Source organism: Macaca nemestrina, chromosome 1, assembly GCF_043159975.1.
Source record: "Macaca nemestrina isolate mMacNem1 chromosome 1, mMacNem.hap1, whole genome shotgun sequence".
Taxonomy (NCBI): Eukaryota; Metazoa; Chordata; class Mammalia; order Primates; family Cercopithecidae; genus Macaca; species Macaca nemestrina.
In genome coordinates, this window is record NC_092125.1 from 208,126,568 (window position 1) to 208,144,397 (window position 17,830).

At 46.0% G+C, this 17,830-nt stretch overlaps 1 protein-coding gene across 8 annotated transcripts in view; it reads left to right on the forward strand.

The window, feature by feature from the left end:
* The window catches only part of LOC105494485 (platelet activating factor acetylhydrolase 2), a 61,344-nt gene that overhangs the window by 18,374 nt on the left and 25,140 nt on the right, over window positions 1-17,830 (forward strand). For 4 of the 8 annotated variants that reach the window (XM_071098222.1, XM_011762938.3, XM_011762935.3 and 1 more), the window contains 5 exons: window positions 214-355; window positions 1,819-1,932; window positions 7,511-7,602; window positions 9,951-10,121; window positions 11,869-12,023. In XM_071098222.1, coding sequence (XP_070954323.1) covers window positions 214-355; window positions 1,819-1,932; window positions 7,511-7,602; window positions 9,951-10,121; window positions 11,869-12,023 — 674 coding nt within the window. Of the gene's footprint in view, window positions 1-213; window positions 356-1,818; window positions 1,933-7,510; window positions 7,603-9,950; window positions 10,122-11,868; window positions 12,024-13,234; window positions 13,416-17,830 lie in introns of all 8 variants that reach the window. The other 4 variants (XM_011762933.3, XM_011762934.3, XM_011762939.3 and 1 more) reach the window with 3 other exon arrangements.

Genomic DNA, 17,830 nt, shown 5'->3' on the forward strand with positions numbered 1-17,830 from the left:
TTGCCAAAAGTGACACAGCTGAGTTGGAATTCAAACCCAGGTCTGTCTCTAAAATCCATATTTTTTCCACTTTCCTATGCATGCCCCAGATCTCCTTCCCTACTAGCCAAAGGGTGATCTAGAGCCTTCTGGATGAAAGGGAGGCTTTGGTAAAGGGGAAAAATAAGCTCAAGAATGTTTTCTGGTTTCTCTCTGATGATGTGTGTATTTCAGGGACCGGTCAGCGGCAACCACCTATTTCTGTAAGCAGGCCCCAGAAGAGAACCAGCCCACCAATGAGTCGCTGGAGGAGGAATGGATCCCTTTCCGTCGAGTTGAGGAAGGGGAGAAGGAATTTCATGTTCGGAATCCCCAGGTAAGTTTGTGCCAGTTGGGGAAGGAGAGTTAATGAGTCTGTCCTCTCCCTACTATATTTGATAGCAAGACTTTTAGTTAATCCTCTTTTGAAATGTCAGTCATAGTGGGTCTGAGTTTGCCACATCAGTGGAAATACATAGGATTTTAATCAGGACTCTTGCAATTGCTGTGACAGAAACCCAACTTAGATTTACTTAGGCAAAAAAACGGAATGATGGGCTCATATAAGTAGACTTATATGAGGAAGAGTAGGACAATTGGAACCAGACTCGAATGCCGTCAGGATTTGTTCTCCATCCTCATTTCTGTCTCTCTCTTGGTTGATGGGTCTCATCTTCAAACTTGCCTACTTTCCAAAGTTAGAACCATAAGTTTTTGTTTTTTTTGAGACGGAGTCTTGCTTTGTCACCCAGATTGGAGTGCAGTGGCATGATCACGGCTCACTGCAGTCTCAATCTTCTGGGCTCAAGAGATCTTCCTACCTCAGCATCTTGAGTAGCTGGGACTACAGGCATGCACCACTATGCCCAGCTACTTTGTTTTAATTTTTATTTTTTTGAGACAGAGTCTTACTCTATCACCCAGGCTAGAGTGCAGTGGCACCACCATGGCTCAATAGCAATGTCAATCTCCTAGGCTCAAGTGACCCTCCCACCTCAGCCTCCCGAGTAGCTAGGACTACAGGTACACACCACCACACAATTTTTCTTTTTTAATAGAGATGGGGTCTTGCTATGTTTCCCAGGCTGGTCTCAAACTCCTGAGCTCAAGCTCTCCTCCCACTGTGGCCGCCCAAAGTGCTGGAGTTATAGGTGTGAGCCATGGCACCCAGTCAGAACCATAGCTCTTGACAGCTCTGACCTTGTGTGTGTTCAGCTTTGTCACCTATGAGAATAGGACTGTGTTTGAGTTGATCCCTCAGTCCCCTACCCTGGTGCCAAACTGCAGTTTGAAAAATCCTGGAGAGGGATTCCAGGCCTGGGGAGAAGTAACAAAATGGGAAGTTCCCACAGAAATGCATTGTTTGGGGGTGGGAAGGCCATCCTCAAAAGGCAGGGTTAACGGGAGAAGGAAGTGGGGTAAGTGCTTGGGAGACAAAAACAATAGATGTCTGATGTAAATGGTCAGTGGAATCCAGTACTGGATTGCTAATAACAGCACTCTTAATTCCTTTTGTTTTTAAAATGCTTTCATGTACATCATCTCGTTGGATCCTTCTGACAGCCCTGTGGTTAGGTAGGTAGAGTCCGAACAACAGGGCTGAGTCTGTTATGCTGTTGAGCAGTGCTTATGTGAGCTACAAGGTAGCTGAGCCTTTCTCAGGATGTGGCGCCCAAGATGCTTGGTGAGGCATGGGTGGGCAGACTATCTGTGCATTCTTCCTTGGCTCTGTATGTGAGGGAGATTCTCGCTGGACAGTTGCGGAGTGTTCCAGTCCCACTGGGACTGTCTTTGTTGCAGGTGCATCAACGGGTAAGCGAGTGTTTACGGGTATTGAAGATCCTGCAAGAGGTCACTGCTGGGCAGACTGTCTTCAACATCTTGCCTGGTGGCTTGGATCTGATGACTTTGAAGGTATGAAAGCAATTGATATGACCTAGAGCCCAGTATTCAGGGCTTTCTCGGTTACAAGTAACAGAAACCTAACTAACTGGTATAAACCAAAAGAGAATTGATTGGCTCATATAACTACCAAGAAGACCAAAGGCCAACTTTAGGCCAGTGTAGTTAGACCCAGGGTCTCAGATATTATCATCAAAGCCCTGGTACTCTTCTCTCCCCTCTCCTGGCTCGGTTTCTCTGTGTATATGTGGTTTTCTCACCAGACTGTCTCCTTTAGGCAAGAAAGGTGGTTGCTAGCAGTTCAAGCCTGCACATCAACTTACAGCTCCAGGTTTTTTGCTTTTTTTTTTTGAGACAAAGTCTCGCTCTTGTCCCCAGGCTGGAGTGCAATGGCGCAATCTTGGCTTACTGCAACCTCCGCCTCCTGAGTTCAAGCGATTCTCCTGCCTCAGCCTCCCAAGTCACTGGGATTACAGGCGCCTACCACTACACCTGGATAATTTTTGTGTTTTTACTAGAGACAGAGTTTCACCATGTTGGCCAGGCTGGTTTCGAACTCCTAACCTCAGGTGATCTGCCCATCTCGACCTCCCAAAGTGCTGGGATTACAGGCATGAGCCACCACACCCGGCCTCAGCTCCAGGTTTAAAAAGAAAAGAGACTGTCTTAGTTTCCACTAATCTGGGAAAGCTGTGACCCTATGTGGGTCTTATGCCCCTCTGGGCTAGTCCCTGTGTCAGAGGGAGAGGGTATTCCGATTGGCCTGCCTAGGTTACATTCCCACTTCTGGGTCAGATGATTGAACGCCCACAAGGTCAGATGGATGGTGGGAAGAAGATTCAGGCTACTGAGCAGCAAACATCCTGTGTCCACTGCAGGCTCAGTCCTTCCTTTGAGGGAATCCCAAGAACCCTCCCAGGAGGGTATAAAACCATCCTGGCCATGAAATTTGGTGCTTATGAAGATACATTCTTTATGCCCCACCCCCACCCAATCTTTTTTTGTCCATAATTTCAAAAGTCATTCAGGCTCTATTCAGAGAACCAAGAAATTTCACAAAAGCATGAAGAAAAATGAAAAACCTTTTTCAATATTTTGATATTTTTCCTTCCAGTTATTTTTACATGTATTAATATGTGTATATATATTTTTTACACAATTATATTATCATTTAATACAAGCTGTTTTGTGGCCTTATTTTCATTTAGCAAGACAGTATTAGTATCTTCTTATGCCAATTAATATTTTTCTATGGCATGATTTAAAAAAAATTTTTTTAGAGACAAGATCTTGCTATCTGCCCAGGCTGGACTCAAACTCTTAGGCTTAAGCAATCCTCCTGTATAGCTTGACTTTTATTATTTATTTTTATTTATTTTTGAGACAGGGCCTCACTCTGTCACCGAGGCTGGAGTACAGTGGTGTGATCACCACTCACTGTAGCTATCACAGTCTCCCAAGTAGCTGGGACTGCAGGCGCCCGCCACCATGCCCAGCTAATTTTTTGTATTTTGTAGAGATGGGGTTTCACCATGTTTCCCAGGCTGGTCTCAAACTCCTGGGCCCAGGCAATCCACCTGCCTCGGCCTCACAAAGTGTTGGGATTACAGATGTGAGCCACTGCACCCAACTGCATGATTTTTAATAGCCATGTCATATTGTATTGTGTGAATAAGAATGGGGTGTGTGTGTGTGTATATATGTATATAAAAAATACGGCCAGGTGCGGTGGCTCACACCTGTAACCCCAGCATTTTGGGAGGCTGAGGTGGGCAGATCACAAGGTCAAGAGATTGAGACCATCCTGGCCAACGTGGTGAAACCCCGTCTCTACTAAAAATACAAAAATTAGCTGGGCATATAGTCCTGGCTACTCAGGAGGCTGAGGCAGGAGAATCACTTGAACCCATGGATCGGAGGTTGCAGTGAGCTGAGATTGCACCATTGCGCTCCAACCTGATGACAGAGCGCGACTGTCTCAAAAAAAAAATACTGGCCGGGCGCGGTGGCTCAAGCCTGTAATCCCAGCACTTTGGGAGGCTGAGACAGGCGGATCACAAGGTCAGGAGATCGAGACCATCCTGGCCAACACAGTGAAACCCCGTCTCTACTAAAAAATACAAAAAAACTAGCTGGGCGAAGTGGCGGGTGCCTGTAGTCCCAGCTACTCGGGAGGCTGAGGCAGGAGAATGGCGTGAACCCGGGAGGCGGAGCTTGCAGTGAGCCGAGATCGCGCCACTGCACTCCAGCCTGGGAGACGGCACGAGACTCCGTCTCAAAAAAAAAAAACAAAAAAAACCCCAAAAAAACCCAAACTTATATATTTACAATTACTGCTTTATGAGACTTGCTATTTTAAGAGCTCCTCCCACAAACTTATGCAGTAAGCATTCGTACCTCTTTACCTAGAAAGAAACCAAGGATCAAAAAGGCTAAGAACCCAAGAGTACCCAGCTAAGTAAGTGGTAGAGTCAAACATGAAATTGGGGCTTTTTGATTCTACAGCCTATGCTGTGTGCCCCAAACCTTCAGAATGTATATTTTAAAGGTTTTGGTAGTATCCTCCAGGAAGAAGCAATCTACTGCATGCCCAGTAGGTAAGACAGACCCTGGAATCTAGAGTGCTTTACCAACTACAGTGTTCATGTCATCAACCTGCATGAGAGTCAGAGGTGCCCTGGACACTGAGGTCCGGGCCTGCATGCCTGTGAGCCTGAGAAAGGCACTGGGAAGCCAGGCTCACGCCTGTAATCCCAACAGTTTGGGAGGCTGAGTTGGGTGGATCGCTTGAGCCCAGGAGTTCAATACCAGCCTGGTCAACATGGCGAAACCCCATCTCTACTAAAAATACAAAATTCAGGCCGGGCGTGGTGGCTCACGCCTATAATCCCAGCACTTTGGGACGCTGAGGCAGCCTGACCACCTGAGGTCAGGAGTTCGAGACCAGCCTGGCCAATGTGGTGAAACCCCGTCTCTACTAAAAATACAAAAAATTTAGCTGGGCGTGGTGGCAGGCACCTGTGATCCCAGCTACTCGGGAGGCGGAGGCAGGAGAATTGCTTGTACCTGGGAGGTGGAGATTGCAATGAGCTGAGACCACGCCATTGCACTTAGTCTGAGCAACAAGAGCAAAACTCCATCTCAAAAAAAAAAAAAAAAAAAAATTTAGTTGGGCGTGGTGACGTATGCCTATAGTTCCAGCTACTCGGGAAGCTGAAGCACGAGAATTGCTTGACCTTGAGCCTAGGAGGTGGAGGTTGCAGTGAGCCAAGATCGTGCCACTGCACTGCAGCCTGGGTGACAAAGTGAGACTCCATCTCAAAAAAAAAAAAAAAATTGGAAAATGGCAGGCTACAGTCCAGTTAGATCAGTTAAGAGGGTAGCCTTCTGGGGGAAATACAGCATGAAAAAAAAGCTAAGTACATTTTCATCTATCAAATTGAGTAAGATCCAAAAATTGATTACTCACTCTGTTAACAAAGTTGTGGGCAAGTAGATATTCTCCTACATTGCTGGTGAGAACACAAATCGTCCCATGGAGAGCATTTGGCAATTGATATCATCAGCAGTACAAATGCATATGTTTCTTTGACCCAGTAATTTCCAGTTTGGGGAATTTATCCTACAAATAAATACCTGCACACATGCAGCGTAATAGATGGACAGTGTTGTTCATTCCAGTGTTGTTTGTTATGGCAAAAGTTTGATAGTAATCTAAACGTTCACCAGTGAGGGAACTGGTTTAATTATGGGACAGTGGATGTGTTTACTTGGTTAATGCTAATTGCTAGAGTGTGTAAACCCCACATTTCAGTGGCTTAACACAGTAGAAATGTATTTCTCTCCTACATAAAGTTCAATATGGGTGCTCCTGTATAAGAGGCAACTCAGGGATCCCTGCTCCTTTTATAATTTCTTATGGCTCTACCCTCTCACAAAATTTGTGAATCCCAAATTTGTTGTTTGCATTAAGCCAACAGAATGGGAAAGGGCATAGAGGTTTGTATGAGACAATTTATGGACCAGGTCTGGAAGTAGAGATAGCACTTTTGCTCACATTCTGTTGGCTAGAACAATCACAAGTCCTTGCCTAACTGCTGGGAAATAGTTTAGCTGTGAGACCAGGAACAAGAGGAAAAGATTTGGTGATCAGCTAGCTGTCTGTCCCATGGCCAAGTCGCTGTGAAAAAGGATGTGGAAACTCTTTATGTACTAATGTTTTTATGTACAAAAAGATACACCGCCGCGTGTATGAAAAGAGGGAAAGTGTATATTCAAGTTGACCTATGAATATAAGCAATCTCCTCAGGGACACATAAGAAACTGTTACCTGTTTGGAGGTAGGTGGCAGGCAACCATGTAGAAAAAAACAGGGTAAGTGGGAGACTTCTTTGTATACCTCTGATTTTAGAGGTTTTTTTAAATGCCGAAGAGGCCATCCAACCAAGATGCTGATCTGAGGGTACTGAGCGAAGGGGGAGGATTTAGGTACAAAGCCTTGGAATAGACACTGGGGAGAGCAGAGCAAAAGTTCAGAGCAGAGCCTGGGCCGTAGAGCCTGGAGAGGTCTCCTGAGCCCCTTAGCGAGCAGCTGCAGTGGCTTTTTATATAACCATACCCTGAAGGCTTCTGGGGATGACCAGAAATAGATATGTGCGGAGCATGTTAGCGTGCACAGACTCACTCTTCCCTTGACTTTGGATAAAAATCACGACAGATATCCAGAGAGGAAGGAGAACCTGCCCTGGCTTCTGCACAAGCAGTCTTTGCTCCAGAGCACAATGGACGGGAAGCAGGAGCATCCCTGTTTCACCCTCAGTTCAGTCCATGTGTCATGGACCCTTGGACCAGTTTATAAGGTGGAGATTCTGGAGGATGGAGGAGGCTCTTATTCTGAACGTGCTCATAAACCAATGGGTCAATGTGGAATCTGACCATTTCGAGCCATTCATGTCTTCATAGATGGTTGGTTTTTTGTTTTTTTGTTTTTTGTTTTTTTTTTTGAGACAGGGTCTCACTCTGTAACCCAGGCTGGAATGCAGTGGTGCAATCATGGCTCACTGCAGCCTCAACCTCCTGAGCTCAAGCAGTCCTCTCACCTCAGCCTCCTGAGTAGCTGGGACCATACGTGTACACCACCATGCCCAGATAATTTTTGTACTTTTTTGTAGAGACAAGGTTTTGCCATGTTTGAGCCCTGGCTGGTCTCAAACTCCTAAGCTCAAGCAATCCGCCCGCCTTGGCCTCCCAGAGTGTTGGGATTATAGGCATGAGCCACTGCACCTGGCCTATTCATAGATATTTGAATGTCTACCCTGGTCCACTATTGTTAGGTGGTGAGATTACAAAAGTAAACATGAAAAGTATGGTTTTCACAATTCCTGCCTACACAAGGCTGTTCAGTCTAAGGATTGCTTGACTGTTGCCCCTTCCATAGGCAAGAGATTCTTGATAGTGTGGTGTTGGTGGACTCGCTTGCTGTATTGTGCCTTTGGCCTCATTGCATCACATTTCTTCCTCTTGTTCCTGATGAATTCCTAAAGAAGCAGTCCTGAGTTTCTGACTTGGCTAAGTTCTCCGCTTTCCTCAGGGCAACATTGACATGAGCCGTGTGGCTGTGATGGGACATTCATTTGGAGGGGCCACTGCTATTCTGGCTTTGGCTAAGGAGATCCAATTTCGGTGAGTTTCCTAGTAGTGTTGCTGTGCTTAGCTCCATACACCATTTATTCATTTAGCAAGTATTTGTTACACAAGTACTATATTCTTGGCACTGTTTAGGGACTGAGGATTCAGTGGTTAAACAAGAAAACAAGATCTCTGATTTCATGGGATTATATTATTGTGGGAGGAGACAGAGTAGTGAAAAAGCCAATAGATAATAAAATCCCCGTGACCAAAGTGCAATGAAGAAAAATAAGGCTGAGCATGATGGCTCACTCCTGTAACCCCAGATCTTTGGGAGGCTGAGGCAGGAGGATTGCTTGAAGCCAAGAGTTTGTGATCAGCCTAGGAAACATCACAAGACTCCGTCTCTACAAAAAATTTAAAAAAGGAAAAAACAAAACTTAGCCAAGTGTTATAGTGCATGCCTGTAGTTCCAGCTACTTTGAAGGCTGAGGCAGGGGGATCACTTGAGCCCAGGAGTTCGAGGTTACAGTGAGCTCTGACCGCAACACTTTCAGCCTGGGCAGTAGAGCAAGACCCTGTCTCAAAAAAAACAGAGAAAAGAAAAGAGGCTGATATGTCTCTGAGAAAGTGAAACCAAGACTGGAAAGGCAAAGAAGCCAGCTGTGTGAAGATCTAGAGGAAGATATTTCCAGCCAGCAGGAATAGCTAATGCAAAGGCCCTGCGGTGGAAAGAAGCTTTTTGTGTTAGGGTGGGAGGAGCATAGTGAGTGAGGGGGAGGCAATTTAGGCTGTGATCAGAAAGAGAAGCAGGGGCCAGATCACGGGGTCGTTTGGCCAGGGTAAGGAGGTGTAGATTTTATTCTAAGTATGATGGGAAACTGTTGAAGATTTTCAACAGAGAAATATCAGTCTTACATTTTAAAAGATCCTTCTGGCTACTGTGTGAAGAATGGATTGTAGCAGGACAAGACTGAAAGCCTAGAGGCTCGTTAGAGAGATGCTGTTTCAGAGTCAACGTGAGAGATGATAAATTTACATCAGGATTGAGATAGTGGGATGGAGAGAAGTGACTGGAGTCAGGATATGTTTTAGAGTTGTCAGGACTTGGTCATGTGGGAGGTGAAGGAAAGAGAGGAAATCCAGGTTTTTAGTTTTATTTTTTTCCCTTTGAGACAGGGTCTTGCTCTGTTGCCCTATGCTGGAGTGCAGTGGTACAGTCAGCTCCCTGCAGCCTCAACCTCCTAGGCTCAAGTGATTCTCCTGCCTCAGCCTCTCAAATAGCTGGGACTACAGGTACATGCTACCATGCCCTGCTAATTTTTAAATTTTTCTTTTAAGAGATGGTGTCTTGCTCTATTGCCCAGGCTAGTCTTAAACTCCTGGGCTCAAGTGATCCTCCTGCCTCAGCCTCCCAAAGTGCTGGGATTATTGGGATGAGCCATCATGCCCAGCCCAAGGTTTTTCATTTGTGTATCTATTATTTGAGTGGAAGATGATTGTCCTTTATTGAGATGGAGAAGAACAGAGGAGCATTTCAGGGGTCTGAGGAGGGAAATGGCTAAATCTTAAGGCCATAATATTGCCCTTGGTGACATGGTTTTGCTGTTGGCACCAAGGAGGCTTTTCTTGACCTCACATAGAACCTTGTGCAATTGGGGCACTAAGCTATATTGTTTTGCCACCTTGTCTGTTCTATCTTCCCTGCTGGACTGGGAGCTCCATGAGAACAAGAACACTCATTTATGTCTATATCCAAAGCACATAGTAGACACTCAATGAATATTGAATGAATGAGTAATTAAATGAATGAAGTGCCATTCTATGGATCTCAGGTCAGTCACCTGAGAGTAGATCTTGGAGAAGAGGGAGATCTGATCCTTGTTCTCAGGGAGTTTGAAATCTAGAAGGGCTGGGTGCGGTGGTTCACGCCTGTAATCCCAGCATTTTGGGAGGCCGAGGCGGGCGGATCACAAGGCCAGGAGATCGAGACCATCGTGGCTAACACGGTGAAACCCCGTCTCTATAAAAATACAAAAAATTAGCCTGGCGTGGTGGCGGGCGCCTGTAGTCCCAGCTACTTGGGAGGCTGAGGCAGGATAATGGCGTGAATCCCGGGAGGCAGAGCTTGCAGTGAGCCAAGATCTCGCCACTGCACTCCAGCCTGGGCGACGAGCAAGACTCCGTCTCAAAAAAACAGAAATCTAGAAGGATCTTTGGTGAAAAGTAAAAGTGATCCCTATCTAAGATCCTAACTGAAGGCCATGGGCCCTGGTACCCCCTTCCTGGCTTTCTGAGCCTTTACCCCACCAGAGGGAGGAATTCCGCCCTTCCCTCCACCACCCTAACTATTCTTGCCTGGGATTCCGCATGGCAACTCCAAATGTCTGGTCCTGTTCCAGGTGTGCAGTGGCTCTGGATGCTTGGATGTTTCCTCTGGAACGTGACTTTTACCCCAAAGCCCGAGGCCCTGTGTTCTTTATCAATACTGAGAAATTCCAGACAATGGAGAGTGTCAATTTGATGAAGAAGATATGTGCCCAGCATGAACAGTCTAGGATCATAACTGTTCTGTGAGTAAACCACAAGGTCGTGATCCCAGTGCCCTCTCCATTTGCCATTTGCTGTGGTGCCCTTAACTTCTGGATTATCCAGAACTTTCTACCCATTAGTATAGGATACCTGAATACTTCCTGAATTGCAAAGAATTTAGAATTTTCTGTCTGTCCTTCTTCTCCACTAAGCTCCATCTACAGTGACTTATTCCATAGTTTTTCTGACTTTATGACAGGATTTACCTAGTGCTTTCTGAAAAAGGGCATTATGGGATTGCGTGTTGGAAAGGAAGTGGTGTGGGTTTGGGTAAGTTCCAGAGATTGCTAGCCTCATTTGGGAATTTTATTGGATCATTGGAAGAGTGTGAATATATAGACCTTTGATATTCACCAGACACATTTCTAGAGACCTTCATGAATACCAGAATCACAGATCGCTGTTAACATATGTTGTCTTCCATAAACCATCTATATTCTGGTCAAGAGAAGCCACATTTTCTTCACTTCCATCATCAGCACTATCAGTTGGTTTCCTTTTGGGAGCCATTTTTCACAGGGAAAAAAACATTTTTAGTGACTTTAAGAAATGTTCCACATGTGGGAGGTGATATTGAGCCACAGATGTCAGGCTGAGATCTCACGGACTGCTCCTGCCCTGCAGTCGAGCCCAGCAGCACACAGGATTCAGGGATCCATCTGGTTCCTATTTCAGCAGAATGACAAGTGACTGCATGCTGTGGACCTTTGGAGTCACTGGGTAGTTGAAATGCCAAATCTAGAGCCCTTGAGCACTGGGGCCGCATGGCTGGTGACTTCTTCCCTTGCTCATCTTGGTCCCGGCCCTCTTTCCTAGGGCCACCCCTTCTCCTTCCGTTAGGTTTCATGGCAGTGGACACTGCCTGAATGCTTCCCCAGGTCACATTCAGGATAATTGTGACCAGGAGGGAAGGGAGGTGAGGCCAGTTGGGAAGGGGTCACTCAGGGGACTTAACGCCTGGCAAGGTATCATTTATTCAACCAAGTGCTGGATACTCAAGTATCCCATATATTATTCTATATACCTTTTTGTGTGCCTTAACTAATGCATTTTTTAAAGTCAGTTTTTCTGTGATATCAGACAAATACTTTAGCATTTAAATTCTCTTTCTCTCACTGAATTTACTAGTGAATTCAGTTATGAATAATTTAGCCCAAAATTAACCTAGTGAGGATTTTACCTGCAAATTAAATGTATCTAGCACCAAAGGACTTAAGTTCTAACCCAGGAACCCCCTTTTACAAAGCACTTACTCTTACTTTTCTGATTGTTTAAATAAAGGCAAGTAATTCCTTTTCCCTCTTCACTCTGTGGGACAGTTCTGAAGAATAACTTAATTTGTTTTGTGAATGGTTTGAAATTCACCGGGCAAAAGCCACAGCTAATAGATTATAGTAACATAGAGACGCCACGTGCCACAGACCCCACCTCCTTGCTTCTGTCTCCGCTCCCGCTAGCTCAGCCTTTTCCCTGCACTGCCAGGCATTGTAGTCTAGGGGTCAAGCTACCTTTGAAGCCAGGCACCCCCAACTACTTGTATGACCTGACCCTAAGCAGATTATTTCTTTCCTTGGATTCTGTCAAGGGGGAAAATACTTCCCTTACAAGGTTGCTGTGAAAATAAAGTGTGATAATGCATGAAAAGCACCTTGCACATAGTAGGTGCCTAACACACATCTGTATGCCCTCGCCGCCAGACCCCTGCCAGTTGTTTTTCTTTTCCCCTAGTGGTTCTGTTCATCGGAGTCAAACTGACTTTGCTTTTGTGACTGGCAACTTGATTGGTAAATTCTTCTCCACTCAAACCCGTGGGACCCTGGACCCCTATGAAGGGCAGGAGGTTATGGTGCGGGCCATGTTGGCCTTCCTGCAGAAGCACCTCGGTAAGGAGAAAACTGGGGCTTTTGGGGCAACCGTGGGGTCCCTTAGATTTCCTTGCAGCAGAGTGAAATCTCTGACATGTCTGGGATCTGGGAAGGAGATTTATGGCAAGTGGAAAACCTGAGTGAAGGAGAGAGTTACATAGAATTACAGAAAAAACAAGGCCAGTTGCAGTGGCTCATGCCTAGCACTTTTGGGGGTTGAGGTGGGAGGATGGCTTGGGGCCAGGAGTTCGAGATCAGTCTGAGCAACATAGTGAGACTCTATCTTTACCAAACAAACAAACAAACAAACAAACAAATTAGCTGGGTGTGGTGGCACACACCTATAGTCCCAGCTACTCGAGAGGCTATGGTGGGAGGATCGGTTAAGCCCAGGAGGTCTAGGCTGCAGTGAGCCATGATCACACCACTGAACTCCAGCCTGAGCAACAGAGCAAGACCCTGTCTCTAAATAAATAAATAATTAAACAAATAAATAAGAAAAAACACTTAACTGAAAGTTTGGAGATTCTGACTATCTTGCTTGCAGAATGACTTTGGCCTAGTCATTTAACCTCTCTGAACCTTGGTTTCCTCCCTGTAAATGGAGTATTCACCTCTCTCTACTCCACCACCTCTCTCCTTACCCGGACTCATTATTACCCACCTTATCTGCATTGTAGGGGAGCTTATGAGGATGACGGGCTAAATTTATGGAAGTGTTTTAAAGAAACAAAGCATGGAAGGACTATGAATAATGTCATCAGTCACAGAGCAGCTAAAGGTCCAGACCTGCAGAGGTCCGTGGTCCAGCTTCCACCCAGAGGAGGCATCCTCTTACTAAGCTTTATTGGTTACAAAGGCTAGAGGCTCACAAACTCAGCTTGAGAAAAAAAGGGGAGTTTGTTTATGAGACTGCACCTGGACTGGGTGGGAGCGCAGTTATAGAAATCAGGGTGGCTAGCAGGACTGACTTTTCTTTCCGTCTGTCTCATGGGGTCAGTCTCTGTGTGTTTTCCTCTCATGACATCTCTTTTTCTTTGTTCCATTATGCATTTTTTTTCTGCTCTGTGGTTTTTCTCACTGATAGCAGCTGTTTATTCCGTTTCTACTTCCTCATAGCTTGAACCATTTAGAGTGTGTTCCCTCTAGCTTGTGGCATCTTTTCATCTTCAGCTCCCACTGCTCACTGCCGTATTTTTTTTTTTTTTTTTTTTGATTTCTTTGAATAGATTCTCAAGAGAGGCAATTTGATTGTATCAGCTCCTCTTTGCCTGCCAGAACACACTGTAGCCCTGTCCCAGCGAGGCTCCAACGCTCTCTGCATCAGAGGTCCCTTTCTGATCCCTTAGCAGGTGCTGTGTGCAGGGCAGTTTCCACGAGAAAGGAACCAGGCTTGCCTGAATTTCGAAGGTTTGCCTTTAACATAAGAGCAAGATCTCCCACTTTGTAACCCCCCTCTACTTGCCCAGATTAACCCCTCAAGAGCTACCCAGAGAAGCCTAAGATGGCACCTGGCAGTTCCCTAGATATTTGAAGTCACCTATGCTGGTCCTCTCTGAGTGTTCTGTTTATTAAGCTAAATGTTCGTGGTACCTCCACCTTTCCCTGCTCAGTTCCCCGTGTTGCTATTTGTTATCCCCTTCCTTTGGAGTCACTGTTTTTTGGTGCTCCTTCTGAAGTGTGGTGCCCTGGCTGGGCGTGTTAGCTCACATCTGTAATCCCAGCTACTTTGGGAGGCTGAGATGGGAGGATCGCTTGAGGCCACGGGTTTGAGACCAGCCTGGGCAACATAGTGAGACCCCGTCTCAACAAAAAAATAAATAAAATTAGCCAGGTGTGGTGGCATGTGCCTATAGTCCCAGCTACTCGGGAGGCTGGGGTGGAAGGATCACTTGAGCCTGGGAGGTCAAGACTGCAGTGAGCCAAGATTGTGCCATTGCACTCCAGCCTGGGCAATAGAGTGATACCATCTCCATAAAATAAATAGATAAACTGTGGTGCCCTGACTTGACTATAATGTGTTAGATGTGGTCTGACCAGTGCTGTCCTGGACAGTCACTTCTGTGCTCTGTTTTGTTTTGTTTGAGATGGAGTCTCACTCTGTTGCTCAGGCTGGAGTGCAGTGGTGCAATCTCAGCTCACTGCAATCTCAACCTCCTGGCTTCAAGTGCTTCTCCGGCAATTTTCCTGCCTCAGCCTCCCAAGTAGCTGAGACTACAGGCATGTACCACCACACCCAGCTACTTTCTGTATTTTTAGTAGAGGCAGAGTTTTGCCATGTTGGCCAGACTGGTTTTGAACTCCTGACCTCCAGTGATCCACCTGCCTTGGCCTCCCAAAGTGCTGAGATTACAGGTGTGAGCCATCGCGCCTGGCCGCCTCTGTGCTCTGGACACTAGGCTTTTAGTTGGATGACCTGAGTGCATTCACATTCCTCACAAGTGCACAACAAACTTAGCCTGGATTGAGTTTGCATTGAAAACACATCTGTCTTACGCATTTATTGACTTTCTGGAAGTAAATTTTCATTTTTCTATTTCTGCCTGTTCGTTTCATCTTGCACATCATGAGCCTTGATTCCATTCTGTGTTTGGAGACCTTAGGGTCAATAAGAGATTTAGGGCATCATTCTTATCACCTGGCAAGTAGGGAATGGACCCATGTCTCAAGACTTTGATGGTGCCTGACTGCCTGGTCCTCAGCCCTCTTTCCCTGTCTCTTCATAGGCACCATGTCATTATAAAAGCTTAGGATGAAAGATGATAGGAAGCCCACCATGGCACGATTGTGCTCCCTTTAAAAGCAATACCCGTTGAGCTAAGATACTCACTGTTAGAGACCAGCAGACATGGAAATGGGGTAGGAGGCACTTAGACTGAAGGAAGATTGTTGAGGACTTCCTTTATGCCAGGCCTTCTGCTCCTACTTTATCGTGGTAATTCTAGAGATAGCCCTTTCCAGAAGATACCTTTATTTTTGACTCCATTTTACAGGGGAGGATACCGAAGCATAGGAAATTAAATAATTTCTTCAAGCTTATCTGGTTATCAAGTGGCAAAGCCAATATGTAACCTAAATTGGCCAGTTCCAAGGCCCATGCCCTTAGTCACTTCACTATGCCGGCGGTGACTCTGAGTGATTAAGTTCCATGGCCACAGTAGGCACTCAGTCTTTAGACTGTCCACACGGAGGACAGTCGCCTAACTTTGACAGGAGTGGAAGAACAGCTAGGAAAGGAGGCTTCCTTGACAACACAATGCTTGCCTTTAATCTTAGCAGAGGGTTCACAGGCAGGAAAGGGCGAAGGTCTTCTGGACAGAAGGCACAAATGCTTGAGTGGGCCTGGTCAGGATTGGGAAACTGTGCTTAGTGTATCTGGAGCTCAGGAGAGTGAATTGTTGAAAGACAAAGATAAAGAAGTGGGCAGAAGCCAGACGAAGATGCCCACTTCGGATTTGCTGAAGTGAGTTTGAATGTTATTCCACAGGCCGTCAGGAGCCCCTGGTGGGTTTTAAGCAGGTGAATGTCGTGATTAGACTTGTGCTCGCAGTCTGGTGCGTTGTGGAGGATGGGGCAAGGTGAGAGGCAAGGAGCTTTTAGGTAGGAGGTTCTTGCACTAATCTGGGTGATAAGAGATAAGGCAGTCTGAAAAAGTCGGGTGCAGTGGCTCATGTCTATAATCCCAGCATTTTAGGAGGCCGAGGCAGGAGGATTGCTTGAGCCTAGGAGATTGAAGCTGCAGTAAACTGTGATTGTGCCGCTGTACTCCACCCTGGGTAACACAGTGAAACCCTGTCTCAAAAGAAAAGAAGAAGGCCAAGCGTCTGGGCTTGGGCTAATTAGCTTTACAAAGAGAGAAAAGCTTTTAGTAGCCACATAGTACATTGTCACATGGGAAACTAAAATAGGCTGTAAGTGGCTCAGCTGAACCTCTCACTCTGAAAAAAATCCTTCTGAGAGCACTAGTTTGGCTGCTCTGGGGATATGATCTTCTATGAAGACTGGTGCTTCCTTCGTATTAACTCCATGCAGCTCCTGTCTGCACCTACTTTCCTCTCCCACTCTCATGGAAGACTATTTCACACCTTCTTTCTCCTCAAACCTCTCACACCTCTTCCCTTATCCTGTCTTTCAGTTAACTTTGCCTCCCACTTCACCGAGAAAATGGAAGCACCCAGCACTTCCTCAGACTCCCAACACCACCTCTCCCCTCCTTCCTGTGTATAATCAGCTTTCCCTTCGGTTTCTAGAGTTCCCACCTCAGTTGCCTAATGAAGGCCAACCCCCCAACACGAGATTCCATCCTCTTCTGTCTGCTCAACATGATTGCGCCAGTGATTCTTCCCTCTTTATTTTATTTATTTATTTATTTATCTGGGACAGAGTTTCACTCTGTCGCCCAGGCTGGAAGGCAGTAGCTGCCATCTCAGCACACTGCAACCTCTGCTCCCAGGTTCAAGCGATTCTCCTGCCTCAACCTCCCAAGTAGCTAGGATTACAGTCACCTGCCACCATGCCCAGCTAGTTTTTGCATTTTTAGTAGAGATGGAGTTTTGCCATGTTGGCCAGCCTGGACTCAAACTACTGACCTCAAGTCATCCACCCACCTCGGCCACCCAAAGTGCTGGGATTATAGGCGTGAGCCACCATGCCCAGCCCCTCTTTACTTTAGATCATCAATTTTTCCCTGTCTCGTGGTTCATTTCATGCTGAAGTTTCTCACAGAAAAAAATAATTTTCTCTTGACCTCAATATCCCCTGCACTTGCCACCCATCTCCCTGTTCCCCATCACAGCAAAACTCAAAAGAACGTCTGCCTTTGCTTTTTCTAATTCCACTCTTCCCATTCCCTCTTAACCCACTCCAGGCTTGCATCACAGTGCTCCATCAAAACCGCTATTGTCAGGGTCCCCAATGACCTTCACAAAGCTAGCTCCAATAGTTCTCATTCCCCATCTTCTGGAACTCTCTGCAGCTTCTGATGCAGTTGATGGCCCCCTCCTCTGGGAAAACTCCATCTTCACTTCGGAGATCCACACTGTGGACTTTCTCCTATCTCCATGTTTGGGTATTTTCCATCAGCTGTGCTGCTTGCAGGGCCCAGTGCCTGGACCTCTTCTCATGGCTTTCCATGCCACCTCCATGCTGGGTACTCCCTCTGCCACTGCTCCCCATCTCTACTTAGTCATCTAATAGAAGTAACAAAAAAAAACCAATTTCAACTGCACTCTTTCCCTTCTTCATTAATAGTAGCTCCATCCTTCTACTCAGGTCTAAGTCTTTATCCTTGTCTCTTGTCTTTTCTCTCTTGCCGCCCACCCAGCCCCTCAAGCAATCCTATTGGCTCTACCTTCAAAATACACATGGAATCAAATCACTTGTCACCACCCCACAGCTACCATCCTGTCCAAATCATCTCTCATCCAAATTAGTGCAGTGGTTTCCTAACTGGTCTCCTCACTGCCACCCTTGCCAGTCCCTCCCCCTCACAGTCTTTTTTTTATTTGTATAAATGTAGGGGGTACAAGTACAATTTTCTTACATGGCTATATTGCACGTGGTGAAGTCTCGGCTTTTAGTGTACCCATCACCCGAATAGTGAACATTGTACCCAGTAGGTAATTTTTCGGCCCTCGCCCCCTCCTACCTGCCCACCTTTTGGAGTCTCCAGTGTCTTATTTTTCTGCTCTGTATGTCCGTGTGTACTCATCGTTTAGCTCCCACTTATAAGTGACAACATTCGGTATTTGACTTTCTGTTTCTGAGTTATTTCACCTGGGATAATGGCCTGCATTTCTGCAAAATGTGATTTCATTCTTTTTTTT